General features: G+C 37.8%; 1 protein-coding gene across 3 annotated transcripts in view; it reads right to left on the bottom strand.

The window, feature by feature from the left end:
• Positions 1–16,965, bottom strand: part of MYOM1 (myomesin 1) — a 155,590-nt gene that overhangs the window by 44,602 nt on the left and 94,023 nt on the right. For all 3 annotated transcript variants that reach the window (XM_043558400.1, XM_043558399.1, XM_043558401.1), the window contains 4 exons: positions 16,658–16,854; positions 9,333–9,459; positions 6,013–6,197; positions 3,456–3,570 (listed from right to left, as the gene is read on the bottom strand). In XM_043558400.1, the coding sequence (XP_043414335.1) occupies positions 3,456–3,570; positions 6,013–6,197; positions 9,333–9,459; positions 16,658–16,854 (624 nt within the window). The remainder of the gene's footprint in view (positions 1–3,455; positions 3,571–6,012; positions 6,198–9,332; positions 9,460–16,657; positions 16,855–16,965) is intronic.

The raw sequence follows: 16,965 nt of genomic DNA, 5'->3' as shown, positions 1-16,965 counted from the left end.
CCCTCCACCCAGGCCTGATGCAATCAGCAAGACACTATTTGAAAAATATTGAATATCGAGAATAGAAGTGCATCCATCTTATGTACCAACAAATCTACACTCGATATTTTACCGCGTATTCTTCTTTATAGGCTTTTCTAGCTTAATAGATTTCTTGGTAAAGCATGATACACTTAGTCCATTTTTCTGGATCATCATTAGCAGCACAAATGGACTTTCTGGCTGTGGCTGAGCTACTCTGCTGGCATATTCATTGACTTCAAAGGGAGACCAGTGATCCTCTCAGTCCTGGTGGATTAAGTTAACTTTTAACACAAATTCAAATTACACTTGAGGTATCTTGTTAGATGTATTTGAGGTTTGCTGTTACATGATAAGCTTTATTTTCTATCTGAAATTTTAATAATGCATTCCAAAAGAAGCTGTTCTTCTGAAATAGCAATCCAAATTTCACATCCCAAATCTTGAAATTGATAACATGCCTTCCCACCCCTGCCCTATCCATTCTAACATAAAATAAATATCTGGGTAAAAATAAAATACTGGTATTTAACAAAATTATTAAATATAGACAAGCTTACACTACACATAAGTGTTTACAGGGAGTTATAAAACCCAGTTTATAGCCTGTGCAGGTATGACAAATACTTTATGAATGTCTGTCATAGCTGTCATCTCACACCATGGTGTAAAGTCTGGGTTTTCCACTAGATTGTAAGCCCAGTATACAATGATGATATCATATTCCTCTACTCCTGCTGCCCATGCAGCACCTGATTAATTGTAGGTGCTGAAGAAATCTATATTCCAAGAATGAATGTGCCTGTTGCATATGAACAAGTCCAAGTGTCTCCTGGTTTTGGGGCTTCTTCATGGTGAAGCACTTTGACATTGTGCATCATAGGATTTTGTCCTAAGCTGTGAGCCAGAGAATGGCTTAATCTGGTGCTGTTTAGTGGATCAGTGTCTGCAACTGCTCTTTGTAGTTATATTCTGAGAATGGAATGGGCCCCCAAAATGATTTGTGTTGCTTTATTACAAATCAGTGAAACAAAAGTCTTCACCCAGGAACTCACCAGAAGATCATTCTCTGGTGGTAAAATTTCCATAGTGATAGCTTTGTTAATGTCAGGCCAGGCCATCTGCTATTCTGAGGCTATTGATGTGAAAATAAAAAATCAATTTAACCTTCCTTCAGTTAATCTGATTTGGAATCCACTGCTTCCAGGGTGCTTTTTTTTTTTTTAAAAATTTTTTTTTTTCAACGTTTATTTATTTTTGGGACAGAGAGAGACAGAGCATGAATGGGGGAGGGGCAGAGAGAGAGGGAGACACAGAATCGGAAACAGGCTCCAGGCTCTGAGCCATCAACCCAGAGCCTGACGCGGGGCTCGAACTCACGGACCGTGAGATCGTGACCTGGCTGAAGTCGGACGCTTAACCGACTGCGCCACCCAGGCGCCCCTCCAGGGTGCTTTTAACTTATCAATGACTAGGTTAAGAGTTCACCTTCATGGTAACCTAAATGTTGTTCTTACAAGGGTCTGCAGTTGGATCCTTTTGCATGTTGGCCGTTTGGCATTTTCTATTCCCTTACAGTGGGCAACTGCAGAGTCTGATTCCTACAGGAATATATATCCTGGTGTCTTCGTGTGTTGCCTTTTATGTGTGTTTCTAGCATTTTCCTATTTTCTTATGGGATTTTATAAAAGGTACTTATATGAGGTGTGGCACTTTCTCCAGACAACTTGCACACTTGTGTATAAGGTCACTTTCACACCCCAGTCTTAGAGGGTAGTTATAAGAGTAGTTGAAAGCAGGTTATGAAGTGATAGGATGACAGGGGTAGATATTTCCTAAAAGTATACTTTTGGTATACTTTTCAAGCAACTTGTAGTGAGATCAAAGGTTTCTATGTTTACTTTCTTTCCTTGTCGTAAAAATAAATATTACATTACATACCCAGCCTTTATTTTAATCTGAAAATAACTGGTTAATACTTTTTTATCCTCTTTCATTTCCAATGTTTAAAAAAATTTTCCTTAATGTTTATTTATTTTGAGAGAGAGAGGGAGAGTGCAAGCAGGAAAGGGGCAGAGAAAGAGGGAGAAAGAATCATAAGCAGGCTCCATCCTGTCAACGTGAGCCCAACACGGGGCTCAGTTTCATCAACCACGAGATTATGACCTGAGCTGAAATCAAGAGTCAGACGCTTAACTGACTGAGTCACCCAGGTGCCTCATTTTAAAAATATATTTATTGATTTATTGGCACAATATCATGTTAATTTCAGGTGTACAACACAGTGATTCAATATTCTCATGCCTTAAGAAGTGATCACCTCAATAGGCCTAGTTACCATCTGTTACTATACAAAGTATACAAAATTATTGACGATATTCCCTACACTGTATATTACAGTGCTTCCTTTTATGTAACTTCTATGAACTGAAATATATAATAATTTTGAAAAGTAATAGAGATTAAATGACTAAATAATAATAATGTAAAATCTGAAGTCATTTGCACAGTAAACATTGTAAAATTTGTTTACATAATAAAGGGGAAGACTATCTTCTCTAGTCTAATCATGGTGTTTCTTGAAACTGGGAAGTGAAAGCGCCTCCACTCTATAGATCATCCAGTTAAAACTGCTGTTGGTTTAATCCAGGGGTCAGCAAAATGTGGCCTGTAGGCTAAATTTGTCCCATTGCCTCCTTTTGTAGGGTCTGCAAGCTAAGAATGGTTTTTACATTTTTAAACAGTTGAAAAAAATCAAATGACAATATTTCAAGACATGTGAAAATTATTTAAAATTTAAATTTCATAATACATGTAATATATAATGCACATAACTGGCACAATAAAATTTTATTAGAACACAGCCATGCACATGAGTTTATGTATTATCTATGGCTGCTTTTACGCCATGGCAGAGTTGAGTATTGTGACAGGGACCATATGGCCACAGAGCTGAAAATATTTACTATCTGGCCCTTCACAGAAAACATTCACTGACCCCTGGCTTAACATAATAGTTACAATTATATAAATTCTGCTTTTGTTGAAGAATCATGCTTGCTCACTGGGCTGTTCCAGCTTCTCCTATGACTGGGCAAATTACTCTTACAGGACTTAATGGCCAAGGAATAATGTCATAGGAATGTATACTTGAAACAGTCGGTCCAGGAAGCATAATTTGATCAAGAACTTCCTTGTTTATAGGTGTAGACCAGAATAGCCCTGGATCATTTCAAACCTGGCTTACCCCTATCCTGAGAGCACCTTTGATGCAATAAATGACTCATGTCTGAAAGCCAAACTTATCAACTATTCAGCTGGCATATGTTGATAATTTTAAAAATTAGGAAAAACATAGAAAGTAAGGTTGAATGTTACTTTGGTATCTTACAAAGATGAGATTAACTTTAATTTAAAAAAAAGTAAAAGCCTACCTGGACGGGTTTCTGCCACAACAGGCCCAGCAAGGTCAGACGGCTTGCCGACACCTGCCTGATTTATGGCTCGGACACGGAACACGTAGCTGGCACCCTCCTTGAGGCCTTGCACCTGGAAGAAGCAGGTACAGAAGTGATGGGTGTTCTGTGTCATTTAAACAGAAGTGCTCTTCCTCTGTAAATACAATTTAGTTGTGTAGCCCAAATTCTCCCATTCGTGGAACTATATCTCCCATCCATACTGAAATTGACCAGATTAAACTTTTTTGTTCAGGTTAAACTTTTTATTTATTAATTTTTATTTTTTTTAAATGTTTATTTTATTGGGGTGCCTGGATGGCTCAGTTGGTTGGGCATCTGACTTTGGCTCAGGTCATGGTCTCCCGGTTTGTAGGTTTGAGCCCTGTGCTGGACTCTGCATTGTCAGCTTTGAAGCCTGGAGCCCACTTCAGATTCTGTGTCTCTCTCTCTGCCCCCTCCCTGCTCGTTCTCTGTCTCTGTCTCTGTCTCTGTCTCTGTCTCTGTCTCTCTCTCTCTCTCTCGAAAATGAACATTAAATAAAAATTTTTAAAGTGTTTATTTCACTTTTGAGAGAAAAAGTGAGCACTAGCAGGGGAGGGGCACAGAGAGAGTAAGGGAGAGAGGGTCCCAAGCAGGTTCTGCACTGTCAGTCCAGAGCCCAATGTGGATCTTAACCTCACGAACCATGAGATCACAACCTGAGCCGAGATCAAGAGTCAGACATGTAACTGAGCCACTCAGACACCCCAGATTAAACTTTTTAACCTGTACATTTTTTTCTCCAGTTCAGACTTGAAAATTTTCTGAATATAAAATATCTGAAAGAGTGAATCTACACCTCAATGGGTATGGAGATTAGAGGACATCTCTACTTTTTTATGTCTATATTGTTTGGATTTTTCATTATGAGCCTGTGTCAGCTTTCTAATCAGAAAAGTCAATAATTCTATTTTCACTTTAGAAACTGTGGACAAACTTAAGATAATTTCCTCACAGAACATTCACTTCCCGGGTTGTGAGGCACATTCATTTTATATCAAGTCAATCTCTCTCTCTCTCTCTCTCTCTCTCTCTCTCTCTCTCTCTCCTATATTTGCCTTTCTACTTTTTGTTTTTTTAAATGAGTGACCTTAACCATTCTTTGATAGGTTTAAACTCTATTATTTTTTCTTTCTGCCCCTCCCCCCTTTTTTTCTGGGCGTTTGATCCCCTTTGCTTGGCTTCTCATCCTTGTTTTGCTTCACCTGAGTCAAGTCCAACTTCAGCACTTGGGATCCAGTGCTGTGCAAACTGGGGAGGTGGAGATAATCCTGGCCATAAACACATACCACCACCATCCAGGATGTGTCTGACTTTCATTTTACACTATCTTTTGGCCTTCTGACTCATTTGGAGAACCAAACAGCATGCTACCTTCCTGCCCTTCCTTTACCTTTTCTCTTCCCCATGAAATGTGACCTTGCCTACCTCCTCAAGGTTTTGTAAGGGGCTGGGGAACTCACTGGCATATGCTAAGATGTCATGTTTAAAGGTCATCTCTCTTGGAAGATATATTTATATTTTTTTATGGGGACAGTAGATACCTTAACCTTTGAAAGTGGCTGACAGATGGTATGGACTTTAGTCCACAGTGGCAGGTCAATGGTAGAGATCTTTTAGAGCAGGCATACTCTGAATATCTTCCAAGGTCCACCATCTAGGCAGTGGCTTATTCTGCCAACAGGTATTTCTATATGACTATGGTGAAGCTACCCTTCATCCTAAGTAATAAGAGCTAGAATCATATGCCCCACAGTTTCTGAAGCCCTAGTATGGATTCAGGGTCTCCAGGTGCCAAGGGTGACATAGGGGAAAACATTCTTTGGAGATATCCATTTGGTACAAGCGAGATTCAGTGGCTTTAGTAGAACAGTCTTTGGTAGATGAAGTTAGGAATTTGTTCAGTTAGAGCACTTTAAAGGAATCTGGAAGGCAAAGGCACAGATAAGGGTGAGGATTAGGTCAAGAGTTGAGTCAATTCATTCCACTGGCCTCTGAGAGCTCATGTGACACAAGCATGAGGAAGCCTGTGAAGTGAGACACAGCATGACTCAAAGGAATCCACAGGTAAACACTTGCCGGCATGAGCACTAGGAAAATAGCACACTCAAAGCAAAAACTATCTTCAAAAAAAAAAGAAAAAAAATCAGAGGTGGAAATGTGAAAGTCACCTTTCTAAGACTGTAAGTAACAAAAATGTGAGGTAGGTAAGTATAGGCAAGGAAGGAAAGAAGAGGGAGAAGGGAGCTTGTGGATGTTTTCCAGAGGTAGGCTAAGGGATTCAGGTTAAATAGAACCAAATTGCTTTAAACATCAGAAACTGCACCCAACCCCAACCACTGCCAAATGGAAACTTACCAGGAGCCCAATATATGAAACAGACCAAAGCAGAAATGTTGTATTCTATCTTGCTAATTTTAAAGTTAATACCATTAGAGGAGCATTTCTTCTTTAAAACAAAAAAGTGTTTCTCAAAATATGAGCACACTCTTACCCTCAGGTATGTGTTTTTAATAGCTGCCTCATTGAGTCCTCGCCACTGGTCATCTTTGGCACTGGCCTCCTTCAAGTCCACAAAGTAACCAGTGACTGGAGTCCTTCCAGAGTGGATCGGAGGCCTCCACTGCAGAACTAGGGAGGTTTTCCTGACTTCACTACACTTGACACTGTGTGGGGGTCCTGAGAAAGAGAAAGAGACCAATACATAAAAATCATGATGTATATGAAAACATTCAAATACATGTAAATCTAGAACCACATTTAAAGTCTTAAAGCTGAATCCAGTGTTTTTCTTTTGTAAAATCTACCATTCCTTTAGAAATAGGTATTTTGTGGTCATTTCAGATCAAGTTTACTCAATGGCTCTACATCAACCCACTCAGTCCCTTTATGAGCAGTAGGTGGTTAGGGGCCAGTTCAAGGTGCCCCTCAGAGGCTGGATGAAAATTTGCCTTCAGGGTGTTCTTGGCCCTGTGGTCCTCACCTTTCATCAGAACACTTTAACGTGGTTGCAGATTCATTTTCAGATTATTTTTCGACGGTAATCTGAAACTTTTCCTAAATCTCAAATAAGGAGGAATAAAGCAACTCTATTTTATGGCATATGAATATATATAGTAATATTTCTTTTATAGGAAAAAGGAATATATTACCAAAGAGCTCCCCTCTGGAGGGAAATCTTTCCCATAAAGCATATATCCCATCTAGGACTTAAACCAAACTACCATTACAGTTTACAAAGAACTTTTATCAAAACATATACAATCAATCCCGTGAGCCCTGAATCTATGCTAAACACTGCTAGATACTTATTTATTTATCTCATTCATCCTTAAGACAATTAACAGAAAGCTCAGAGAAGCCAAATAACTTGATCCACCTGTCCAGAAAGAGAAGAATGTTCTCTCTGTCCATGTGCTCTTTGCACTCTTGGGAGAGTCCAAACTACTAAGTGATTTCCCACATCTTTCCATGACCACCAGCTAGCTGGTGATATTTGCAGATGATATATTTTCTTTTTTCCTGTCCTTTAAAAAAAATAAGTGATTCCTAATCAATCAATTAAAATCCCCTGAATTGACTCACAGTGCCCTAAAAAGCCAGCTACACACACAGACTCTACCATGCTGTGCCTTGGCAGTTTGCAATTGATAGCTCAGTATTTGTTGGGTCCTGCACCTTGGCTTAACAGTCACAGAACTGTGTCAGCCTTGCCTTCTGACAAGGTAAGAGGTTTAAATAATGTGGTGATAGATTTAAATATTAACATCAATACCTTATACTAGTGTGTCATGTTCTGTTTTGCAAAGGGCTTTTAAACTATTTTCTTTTTTTAAATTTTTTATTATTTAAAAAAAATTTTTTTTACATTTATTTATTTTTTTTGAGAAACAGAGTGAGACAAAGCATGAGCAGGGGAGGGGCAGAGAGAGATGGAGACACAGAATCTGAAGCAGGCTCCAGGCTCTGAGTAAGTGGTCAGCACAGAGCCTGATGCGGGGCTAGAACCCACGAACTGTGAGATCATGACCTGAGCCGGAGTTGGACACTCAATCGACTGAGCCACCCAGGCGCCCCTAAACCATTTTCTTGTGTCATCCTTGGAACCCAATGAGGCATCGAAACACTTAGCACTCACCCTGCAACCTCTTTTGCTAACTATATCTCTTTGAATCAAACATTTCCCACAGGCCTGCTCAGAATTTCATAGTCTCTGGTCACTCATATTTTAACTTTATTCAGGAATTACAGAATTAAAAAAAACAGATCCGCTTTCATGTAGGTGACAGAAGGAGCTTAAGAAATATCAACCGGCTTAGTGGAGGTACAAGGAAAGGCAGCATGTTTGCGTCTTATATTTACTGAAGTTGAGTGAGTGCTTGAGCTTCTCTTGGGTTCCTCTTGTAATTTTTTATTCACACTTGATAGAGAAGTCATGCAGATAAACACTCACTAAGTGAAGGCAAAATGATGGTTCTTCAAGGGCACTAGGATTTCAAATAGAGGAAGAGGGTGGCATTAAAGGACAAAGCTGGATCCACCCAATATGTTCCAGTGTAGCCTTGTGTTCTAGTGTGGTCAATACTGGTGCTATACCAGTTATTACATATGTTGCATATTAAAGCCAAGTGGGAGAATCTAGTCATCCTGTGGCACTTACTGGATCTCTGAAGTTAGTACTGTTGGAAGCAAAATAAAATCATCTACCAAATACATTAACATTGTTAGTTTGAAACCTAATGGCTTCATACATTTGTTTGTATTCAATTTTTTAATTTGGTCAGTGTGTAGCTGTATGAGTTTTTAAAAGCATAGGTAAATGTTTCTGCCTTCTTCCATTTTCTTCCCTGTTCAGCCAACTACTCACAATGGCAACCTCCAAAAGAGACTACTTCCAGCCAGGTACCAGTACCTTTGTTATGATGCAGAGTTGGGACAAAGGCGTAGAGAGAGCAAAAGGACTGGAGAAGTGAAGAGAGATAAGTGGAGAAAGTCTATGGCTTAAGTCCTAGGCAGGCATGTTAAGTCCACCTACATGACATAACAAAGAGCTGGCAGCAAGGGAGGAGAGAGACACCAAGGAAGAGGAGACATATTGGCTGAGCCCGGAGAGAGAGATTTTGAGCAGGTTGCCAAATGAAAGGTTCCAGTGCAGTGGGAGAATGCATGAGAATTAGGGAGTGCAGGAAGAAGTTTCTGAGATACTTTGTTGGGGGATATGAATTGGATGGCCTTCAGCGGTCTTTAAGAAGCACAAGTAAAAAATCAGAATTCCTTTTCTTTTTTTTTTTAATTTTTTTTTAACGTTTATTTATTTTTGAGACAGACAGAGACAGAGCATGAACGGGGGAGAGTCAGAGAGAGAGGGAGACACAGAATCTGAAACAGGCTCCAGGCTCTGAGTGGTCAGCACAGAGCCCGACGTGGGACTCAAACTCATGGACCGCGAGATCATGACCTGAGCCCAAGTCGGCCACTTAACTGACTGAGCCACCCAGGCGCCCCCAGAATTCCTTTTCAATGATCATGTGGCACTCTTATTTTGTGCTTCTGTTAATCCTATTCCAAGCAGAGGTATAACTATGAGGGCTCTCGGATGTATTTGGAATACAAGCACAAGAAATTATACTTTATTTTATATAGGTACCTATTATTTAATAGGATTATAAAAATATTTTAAGCAAACATAAGGGGTCAAGAGAATTCTTTTCCCTTAGGAGTTGTTTATATAGCACTTAAATGTAGTTCCAAGTTGTAGTTTCTTTTGGAAGAAACCCCAAGCCTCACTGCTGAGATATGGTTAATATAGTTTACCTGGAACAGCAATGGTCCACTCTTCACATTTGAAGCATGCACTTACTGCTGAGGGCACTCCCAACCCAGCAATGTTCATGGCTGCCACTTGGAACTGATACACCATGTTTTCCTTCAAGTTGCTAATCTGCAACACAACATCACAGAGAGTGGATGTTGATTCATGTTTGTTTTTTAAAGTTGTTCAATATTTTATTTACTTACCTCCTGCACTGGATACACCCTGAGGTGACCCCCAATGAGTCATACCCTTTTGTAATCTCCTCCCCTTGAGTGTGGGTGAAGCCTGTAACCTGCTTCCAACCAAGAGAATATGGCAAAGGTATTGGAATATCAGTCCCATGATTGTTGTTCCATCATACGGAAAAGGAGGAGGGATATTATAGATGTAATCAAGGTCTCTACTTAGTTTATTTTTGAGTTCATCTAAAGGGAGATGATCCTGGGTAGGCCTGATTTAATCAGATGAAAGCTCTTAAAATGGGGTTTGGGACTTTCTTAATGAGAACACTCTCCTGATGGCCTGGAAGAAGCAAATGTCAGGTTGAGAAATGCCTAGCCACTCACATTTGGAGAAGGGCAGTCTGTAGGAGCAGAGGGCCCCAGCCTCAGAGCTGAAGGAACTGAATTCTGCCAGCAATTGAATCAGTTTGCAAGAGGAACTCAGCTCCAGATGCAAATGAGCCCAGCTGACACCTAGATTAAAACTTTGTGAGACGGGGAGCAGAAGCCCCATCTGAGCCATATGTAGACTCCTGACTTGCAGACACTGTGATGTAACAAATGTGAGTCTTTTCAAGTCACAAAGTTTGTGGTAATTTGCTATGCAGCAATAGAAAATTAATGCTTGTACAGATAAAAATTAAGAGAATTCTAAACTAGGAATCAAAATATTTAAAATCTTGTCATTTTTGTGCTCCTTACCGAGAGACCTAATATTTTCTATATCCCTCAGAAGAAATTGGGTTGTTGTACATATATGTGATAAAATAAGGAATGTGAAAACATTTGCAAAATAGAAATGACAGAATATACTAGTGTGAAAAAAATCCATGGACTATGAACAATCCTTTGAGCACTAAAAATACTTAATAAATGGAGGTATTGATGGAAACACCTGAGTTAACAAAGTTTACCCATTGTATGATTTAAGACTACACAAGACAAATATATATCTCTGATCCAGTCTACTCCTGATTTGATCATGAAGTCATAAGTTCATCTGCAAGAGGGTGTATTGCCAGTTATTTAGGGTACAAGTAGAATACAATGGCTATATGTTTTGGTAACAGAATAATACAAACTCCCTTTTTGATTCACACACACATACATACACTCCCTTTAAGAAGGGGAAATCTTGTTAATTAAGAGGAAACTATCATGTAGATAACTTGGATCTAAAAGCACTTTATTCAGGTACCAGCTGTTCTGGGGCTCCGTTAGTGTGAACAACTAGTCCAATTTTCCTGGAATTATGGGGTTTCTAAGGATGTAGGCAGTTTAGTGCTGAAACTAGGAGAGTCCTAAGCAAACTGGAAAAGTTGGTCATTCTAGGCTTAGGTGAAATACTGTGGCATGGGACTTCTATTTCTGGCAATGGTGAACTAGGCTATAGAGATTAATCACCCTGCTAAAAAATTAAAAAACACTAGATAAAAATATCTTTTAAAAATCTTCTCAAAAGCATCAAATTAGTGTCAAGATGTTACAGAATTATCAGGCCAGCATAAAGGGAAATAGGGAACAAAGAGAGATAAATGAAACACCAAAGTGGCTTTTACTTTGGGGAACTGGCCAATAAAAATTTTTTTTTGACCTTTGGTTTTGATTATCTGACAAGTAGAGGAACTCAGAAATCAAAGCCTAGAGCCAAACCAAAAAGGAGATAATAAAAGGGAACCCTCTACAATTAAGCTGGAACCCCAAAGGGTTTTACTCTTTGGGGATAAAGTTGAATTAGAAATCATTCTGCCTTCATACAGTGTAAATTCACATTGCTTGATTGTCCAAAAAATTAAAGCCTTATACTTGATTTAAGAAAAAACTGAACATGGGGTATCCCCAGGTACTTTGCAGAAGCAAATACATATTTTCTCCAGAGAAAGATGCCTTCATGCTAAACCTCAAATTATTAATGCAAGTAATATTTTAAGGACAATGAGCATCACATAATCAAGGATAACCAAGCATAGAAAACAAGATACCATGAGCAAGACAACAAAACCAGTGATAACAGATATAGACCTGCAAAGATATTAGATGATGTAATCATCTGACATAGATTAGAAAAACAGCTATGGTTACTATGTTTTAAATATAAAATGCAAATTTAAAATATCTGCAGGAGAGAGCAAGCTATATTTTGTAAAATATGACTTATAAAAGGGAAAATACAATAAGAAAAAAATAATGGGATGTGATTAAGAGGAAATCAGATGAAAAGAAGAGAAACTCTGTAAACTAATAGAAAGTTATAAGAAATTACACAGACCACAGTGCAGAAAGACACAAAGATGGGAAAGAGAGAAGAGCGATTAATAGACGTGGAAGATAGAATGAGAACGCCAAATGCATGTTAACTAGAGCTTCAGGAGAAGAGGGGAGAGAAGGGAGCAGCAACAGTATTTTAGGAGATAGTGGCTTAGAGTTTTCCAGAAAGATCTTCCTGAAAAAATCCAACCCACAGGTTAAAAATCCTCCTCCTGTCAAAATCCTTGGAAGAGACATTGTTAAAAAACCTGTACCTAGACACATACTACTTCAACTGTAGCACACCAAAGAGATAGTGAAAATATTAAAAGTTGTCTAAGAGAAAAGACAAATAATCTTCCAATGAGCAAACAGACTAAAAGCTGACATGTTGAGGTGCCTGGCTGGCTCAGTTGGTAGAGCATGTGTCTCTTGAACTTGGGGTTATAAGTTTAAGCCCCACATTGAGTACACAGATTACTTAAAAAAAAAATCTTAAAAAAATAAAAATAAGAGCTGACATGTCAGTGGCAACAATGAGCCAAAAGACAGTGAAATTATACCTTTAAAGTGTGAAAGAAAAGAACTACTATTATATAATGTTTTATCCAGAAAAAATTTTTTGAAGAATGAAAATAAAGTTATTTTCAGATAAAAGTGAAGAATATGTATCTTCAGAATACCCTCACTAAAGAACATTCTAAACTATTTAATTTAGACAAAAGGAAAGTAATCTCAAATGGAAGGCCAAAGATATAAAATCAAATAAAATGTAAAATATGTAGATAAATCTAAATAATTATTGAGATAAAACAATAATAACAATACTTTTGGATTCAAAAAAAGACTTAACACACACAATAGCATACAAGTTTGGAACTGGCTTAAGGTATTTTGAGGCTGTATGTTTCTCAGACAAGGGTAAAACAATAGAATAAATTCAGACTGGACTGTTAATTTGCTCACGGTAATTTCTAGAATAACCACCAAAAACAAACCCAGAAACCCAGAATCTATAGCTTTCAAGGTAGTGTAGAGGAATAAGGGGATGACTGATGGGGAAAAAAACTATTCAAATTAGTCAAGTAAGGACAGAAAATGAAACCAAACAGGCACAACAAATAGAAAATACAAAATAAGATAACTGGTTTTTCAAAAAAGTAACCAGTAGTAACATTACTCTAGTTAAATGACAAAGACTCTCAGGTAGGAAAAAATACATAACCCTATACTATTTTTAAAAGACACATATAAAGCATAAAGTTAAAGATAGATAGAAAGTTAAAGGATGAAAAATTATATACCATGCAAACACCAACCAAAAGAAAATTGGTAAGTTTCTATTAATAACAGATAATATAGACTTTAAGGAAAAACATATTGTTAGCGATATAGAAAGTCACTTTGTATGCATCTAATAACATCCCTTCAAAATATATAAAGCAACATTTTAATTGAGTGAATTTTACAATATGTGAATTATATCTCAATAAAGTGAGATTTTCCTGGAATTTTCACTTCCAGTACTATCCTTGTCAGGTATTTATATCAAATTCATTACAGTCTCAGGGTAATTTAATTCATGAACATAGAGGCAAAAAATCCTAAACAATAATAAGCAAAAAAAAAAAAAATCAAGTAATATCCAGACACAGTATACATAATGTCCAGTTTGGATTTATGCCAGGAACACAAGGTTGCTTTAACATTAGACAATTAGTAGAATATACCACATTAAAAATCAAGAGAAAAATTGTATAACCATATCAATAGATTCAGAAAAAATATTTGATAATTTAAATTAATTCTTAACTAGGAACAGAAGGAAAATTCATTTAGTTGATAACAGATGTCTATCAGACACTGATAGTAAATATAACATTTAACAGTGAAATGTTGAAAGGTTTCCTTTTAAGATAAAGATCAAGTCTAGAATGACCAAGACCACCACTTCTATCAACATTTTGTAAAGACTCTAAGCAGAAAGTTAAGAAAATGAAGCAAAAAATATAAAATTTGGAAATGAAGAAGTAAATTGTCATTTGCAGATGATATGATGATACATAAAAAATCAAAAAGAGTTCATAGGTAGCTTTTTTAAATTATGAGACAATTTAGCAAAAAACCTATACATAACAATGACATGTAAAATCAATGTATAAAAATTGGGTATATCTCTATATTCCAGCAATAACAAAATGATATAAAAGTATACTATTTAAACACTGAAAATATGTAACACCTATAAATAAATAACATGATGTGTAGGACTTCTATGGAGAATTATAAAACTTTATTGAGAAACTTTAAAGAAGACCAAAATAAATGGAGAGAAATATCATGTTCATGTATTAGAAGATTTAATATTTTAAAAATGTCAAGAGCGCCTGGGTGGCTCAGTTGGTTAGTCCAACTCTTGATTTCGGCTCAGGTCATAATCTCATGGTTCATGGGATTGAGATCAGGCCCCTAGCCGAGCCCCGTGTTGAGCCCTACCTTGGGCTCCTTGCTGTCAGCAGGGAGCCTGCTTGGGAGTCTCTCTCTTTGCCCCTCCCCCACTCCTGCACGCATTCTCTCTCTCACAAAATAAATAAATAAACATTAAAAATAGGGGCGCCTGGGTGGCGCAGTCGGTTAAGCGTCCGACTTCAGCCAGGTCACGATCTCACAGTCCGTGAGTTCGAGCCCCGCGTCAGGCTCTGGGCTGATGGCTCAGAGCCTGGAGCCTGTTTCCGATTCTGTGTCTCCCTCTCTCTCTGCCCCTCCCCCGTTCATGCTCTGTCTCTCTCTGTCCCAAAAATAAACGTTGAAAAAAAAATTTTAAAAAAATATATATATATATATATTTTAAGATATCAATGATTCCTCAATTTCTTTGTAGAGTCAATACAATCCCAACCAGAATTTTAAAATGTTTTTGTTTAATTTAATTTTTCTTATTATATTTTCTTTTGCTTGTCTTGTTTTTTGGTAGAACTTGGTAACCTAATTCTACAATTTATATCAAAGTGCAAAGGGCTAAAAATAGCCTTGGAATAAAAAAATAAACAAAGATAATTTGGTCTACCAGTTATCAAATTTACTATAGAGTGGTAATGGTTAAATTAGTGTGGTACTGGCCCAGTGGACAAACAGACCAGTGGAACAAAATAGAGAACATGGAAGCAGACACTCGCATCAAAGAAACTTGATACATGATACAGATAGCCTAGCAGAATAGCTGCAATTTTCAATAGATAATGCTGGGACAACTGAAAACCCATGGGGGGAAAGTGAATGTTGACTTTTACTTTACACCATACACAAAATTTATAGGTGAAGTAATGACTTTAATGTAAGTGGCAAACCATAAAACTTTGAGAAGGTAATCTAATACAATATCCCCATGACCTTCAATAGCGAAGGCATCTCTTAAAAAAAGGGTGCGGGGGTACAGCAATCACTAATGACAAAGCCAATGCTGTTAAGTCTGGCCACAATAAATCTGACATTAAAACTAGTGTCATTACCATAGGAAGAAGAAAATGCCAGCCAATAAATGGGAGAAGATAGACGCAGATTCTACAGCTACCAAGGATTTAAACTCAGAATATATAAAGAACATCACCAGTCAGTAAGAAAACCTAGTAGAAAACTGGCAAAACCTTTGAATAGGCATGTTATAAAAGGAGATTTCAAGTGGAATATGTATATACAGGAAGAGATGTTCAGACTCATTTGACACTTTGTCAAAACTGAGAATGTGTGAATATAGCAAGTGTTAGAAGGATGTGCAACAATGGGAATTCTCATACTCTTTAGAAAAACAGTATAGAATTATCTACTAAAATTGAAGACAAACAGACTCTCTGGACCAGCAATTCTACTTTTAGATAATAACCTACAGAAACTAGTGCATGTATGTGCCAGCAGATGCAAACAAAAATGTTCATAGCTACACTGTTTGATATAGCTATGAATGCAAAAATGCCTGAATATCAATCAATAACTGAATGGAAAAGTAGATTGTGAGATGGTCCTATGATAGAATACAACACAGTAATGAAGTCATAGCTACACATTGACATGGAAGAATCTTAAAAACATAATTTTATTTTAAGTATTCTTGTTTTATTCTTTATGTGTTCAGTATGTGTGTGATATTTCATAAATTTTAAATGTTAGATTTAAAAAGCATGGCACTGAGTTAGAGAAAGCATTCCCCCAGCCTTGCCCTGCTCTTGCCCCAACAGCTTGGGGTTCTGTGAGTACTAGGAGGTGGTAACTTTCCTCCAGCTGACAATGCTCTAAAGGGGGGGGGGCATAGTTGTGGCAACAGTAAGACCCTTCAAGCGTGCTGAGATGGGCAAAGCAGTGAAGAAGGGAAACTTGTGGGTAGACACATGTGAACCATCCCTTCATGGGGGACACTTCACAAGTGGTGAGCTGAGTCTGACCCCCAGGCCCATGTCCCTTTATCCTTTGTCATTTGAACACTGAAAGTTAAAAATTTAGTCATTTGGATCCTGGGACCCTTGGTGCTAGTGGCATATTGGTTACAGATATTTCATAAGTCTTGAAATAAACACTAATTTTTATAATAGATATACATTTCACAGTAAATGTTCTGGGAAGTTATTGCTTATGCGTATGAATCAGAAAATACAAATCTTTCCTGGTCAGATCACTTCTACTTACCTTATATGACTTACCGTATATGACAATGACAAAACTCATGTCATTGCAGACAATGGACCCTGGAGTAATGACATGAATCATTTACAAGGTGCTGGGTGTGTAGGTGAGTGTGTATGGTGTGCAAGTGACCGTGTCATCATATACATGACACTCCACACTACAGAAGGTCACACATTTACCTTATATGCCTCATCACTGACAGCTTTGATGTTGGCTTCTCTCCATCTTCCCGGTACCCCGTCAATTACCTCACGATAGTTCACATAATAGCCAGTAATTTCAGCCCCTCCACTCTTATCTGGTTGCTTCCATCCAAGAACCATCGAGTCACGACAACTTTCAAGACAAGTGATATCATAGGGTGGCGATGGTGCCGCTGTTGCAATATGAATCGCTCGTGAGTAGACAGAAATGCATTTATGATTCTATGTACATTAAACTCATGTCATTAGTACCATGTGAGAGGGCACTAGGCTCTTGCAGTATG

Source organism: Prionailurus bengalensis, chromosome D3 (genome assembly GCF_016509475.1).
Source record: "Prionailurus bengalensis isolate Pbe53 chromosome D3, Fcat_Pben_1.1_paternal_pri, whole genome shotgun sequence".
NCBI classification, from domain to species: Eukaryota; Metazoa; Chordata; class Mammalia; order Carnivora; family Felidae; genus Prionailurus; species Prionailurus bengalensis.
This window is presented reverse-complemented; position numbering and strand designations above follow the sequence as displayed.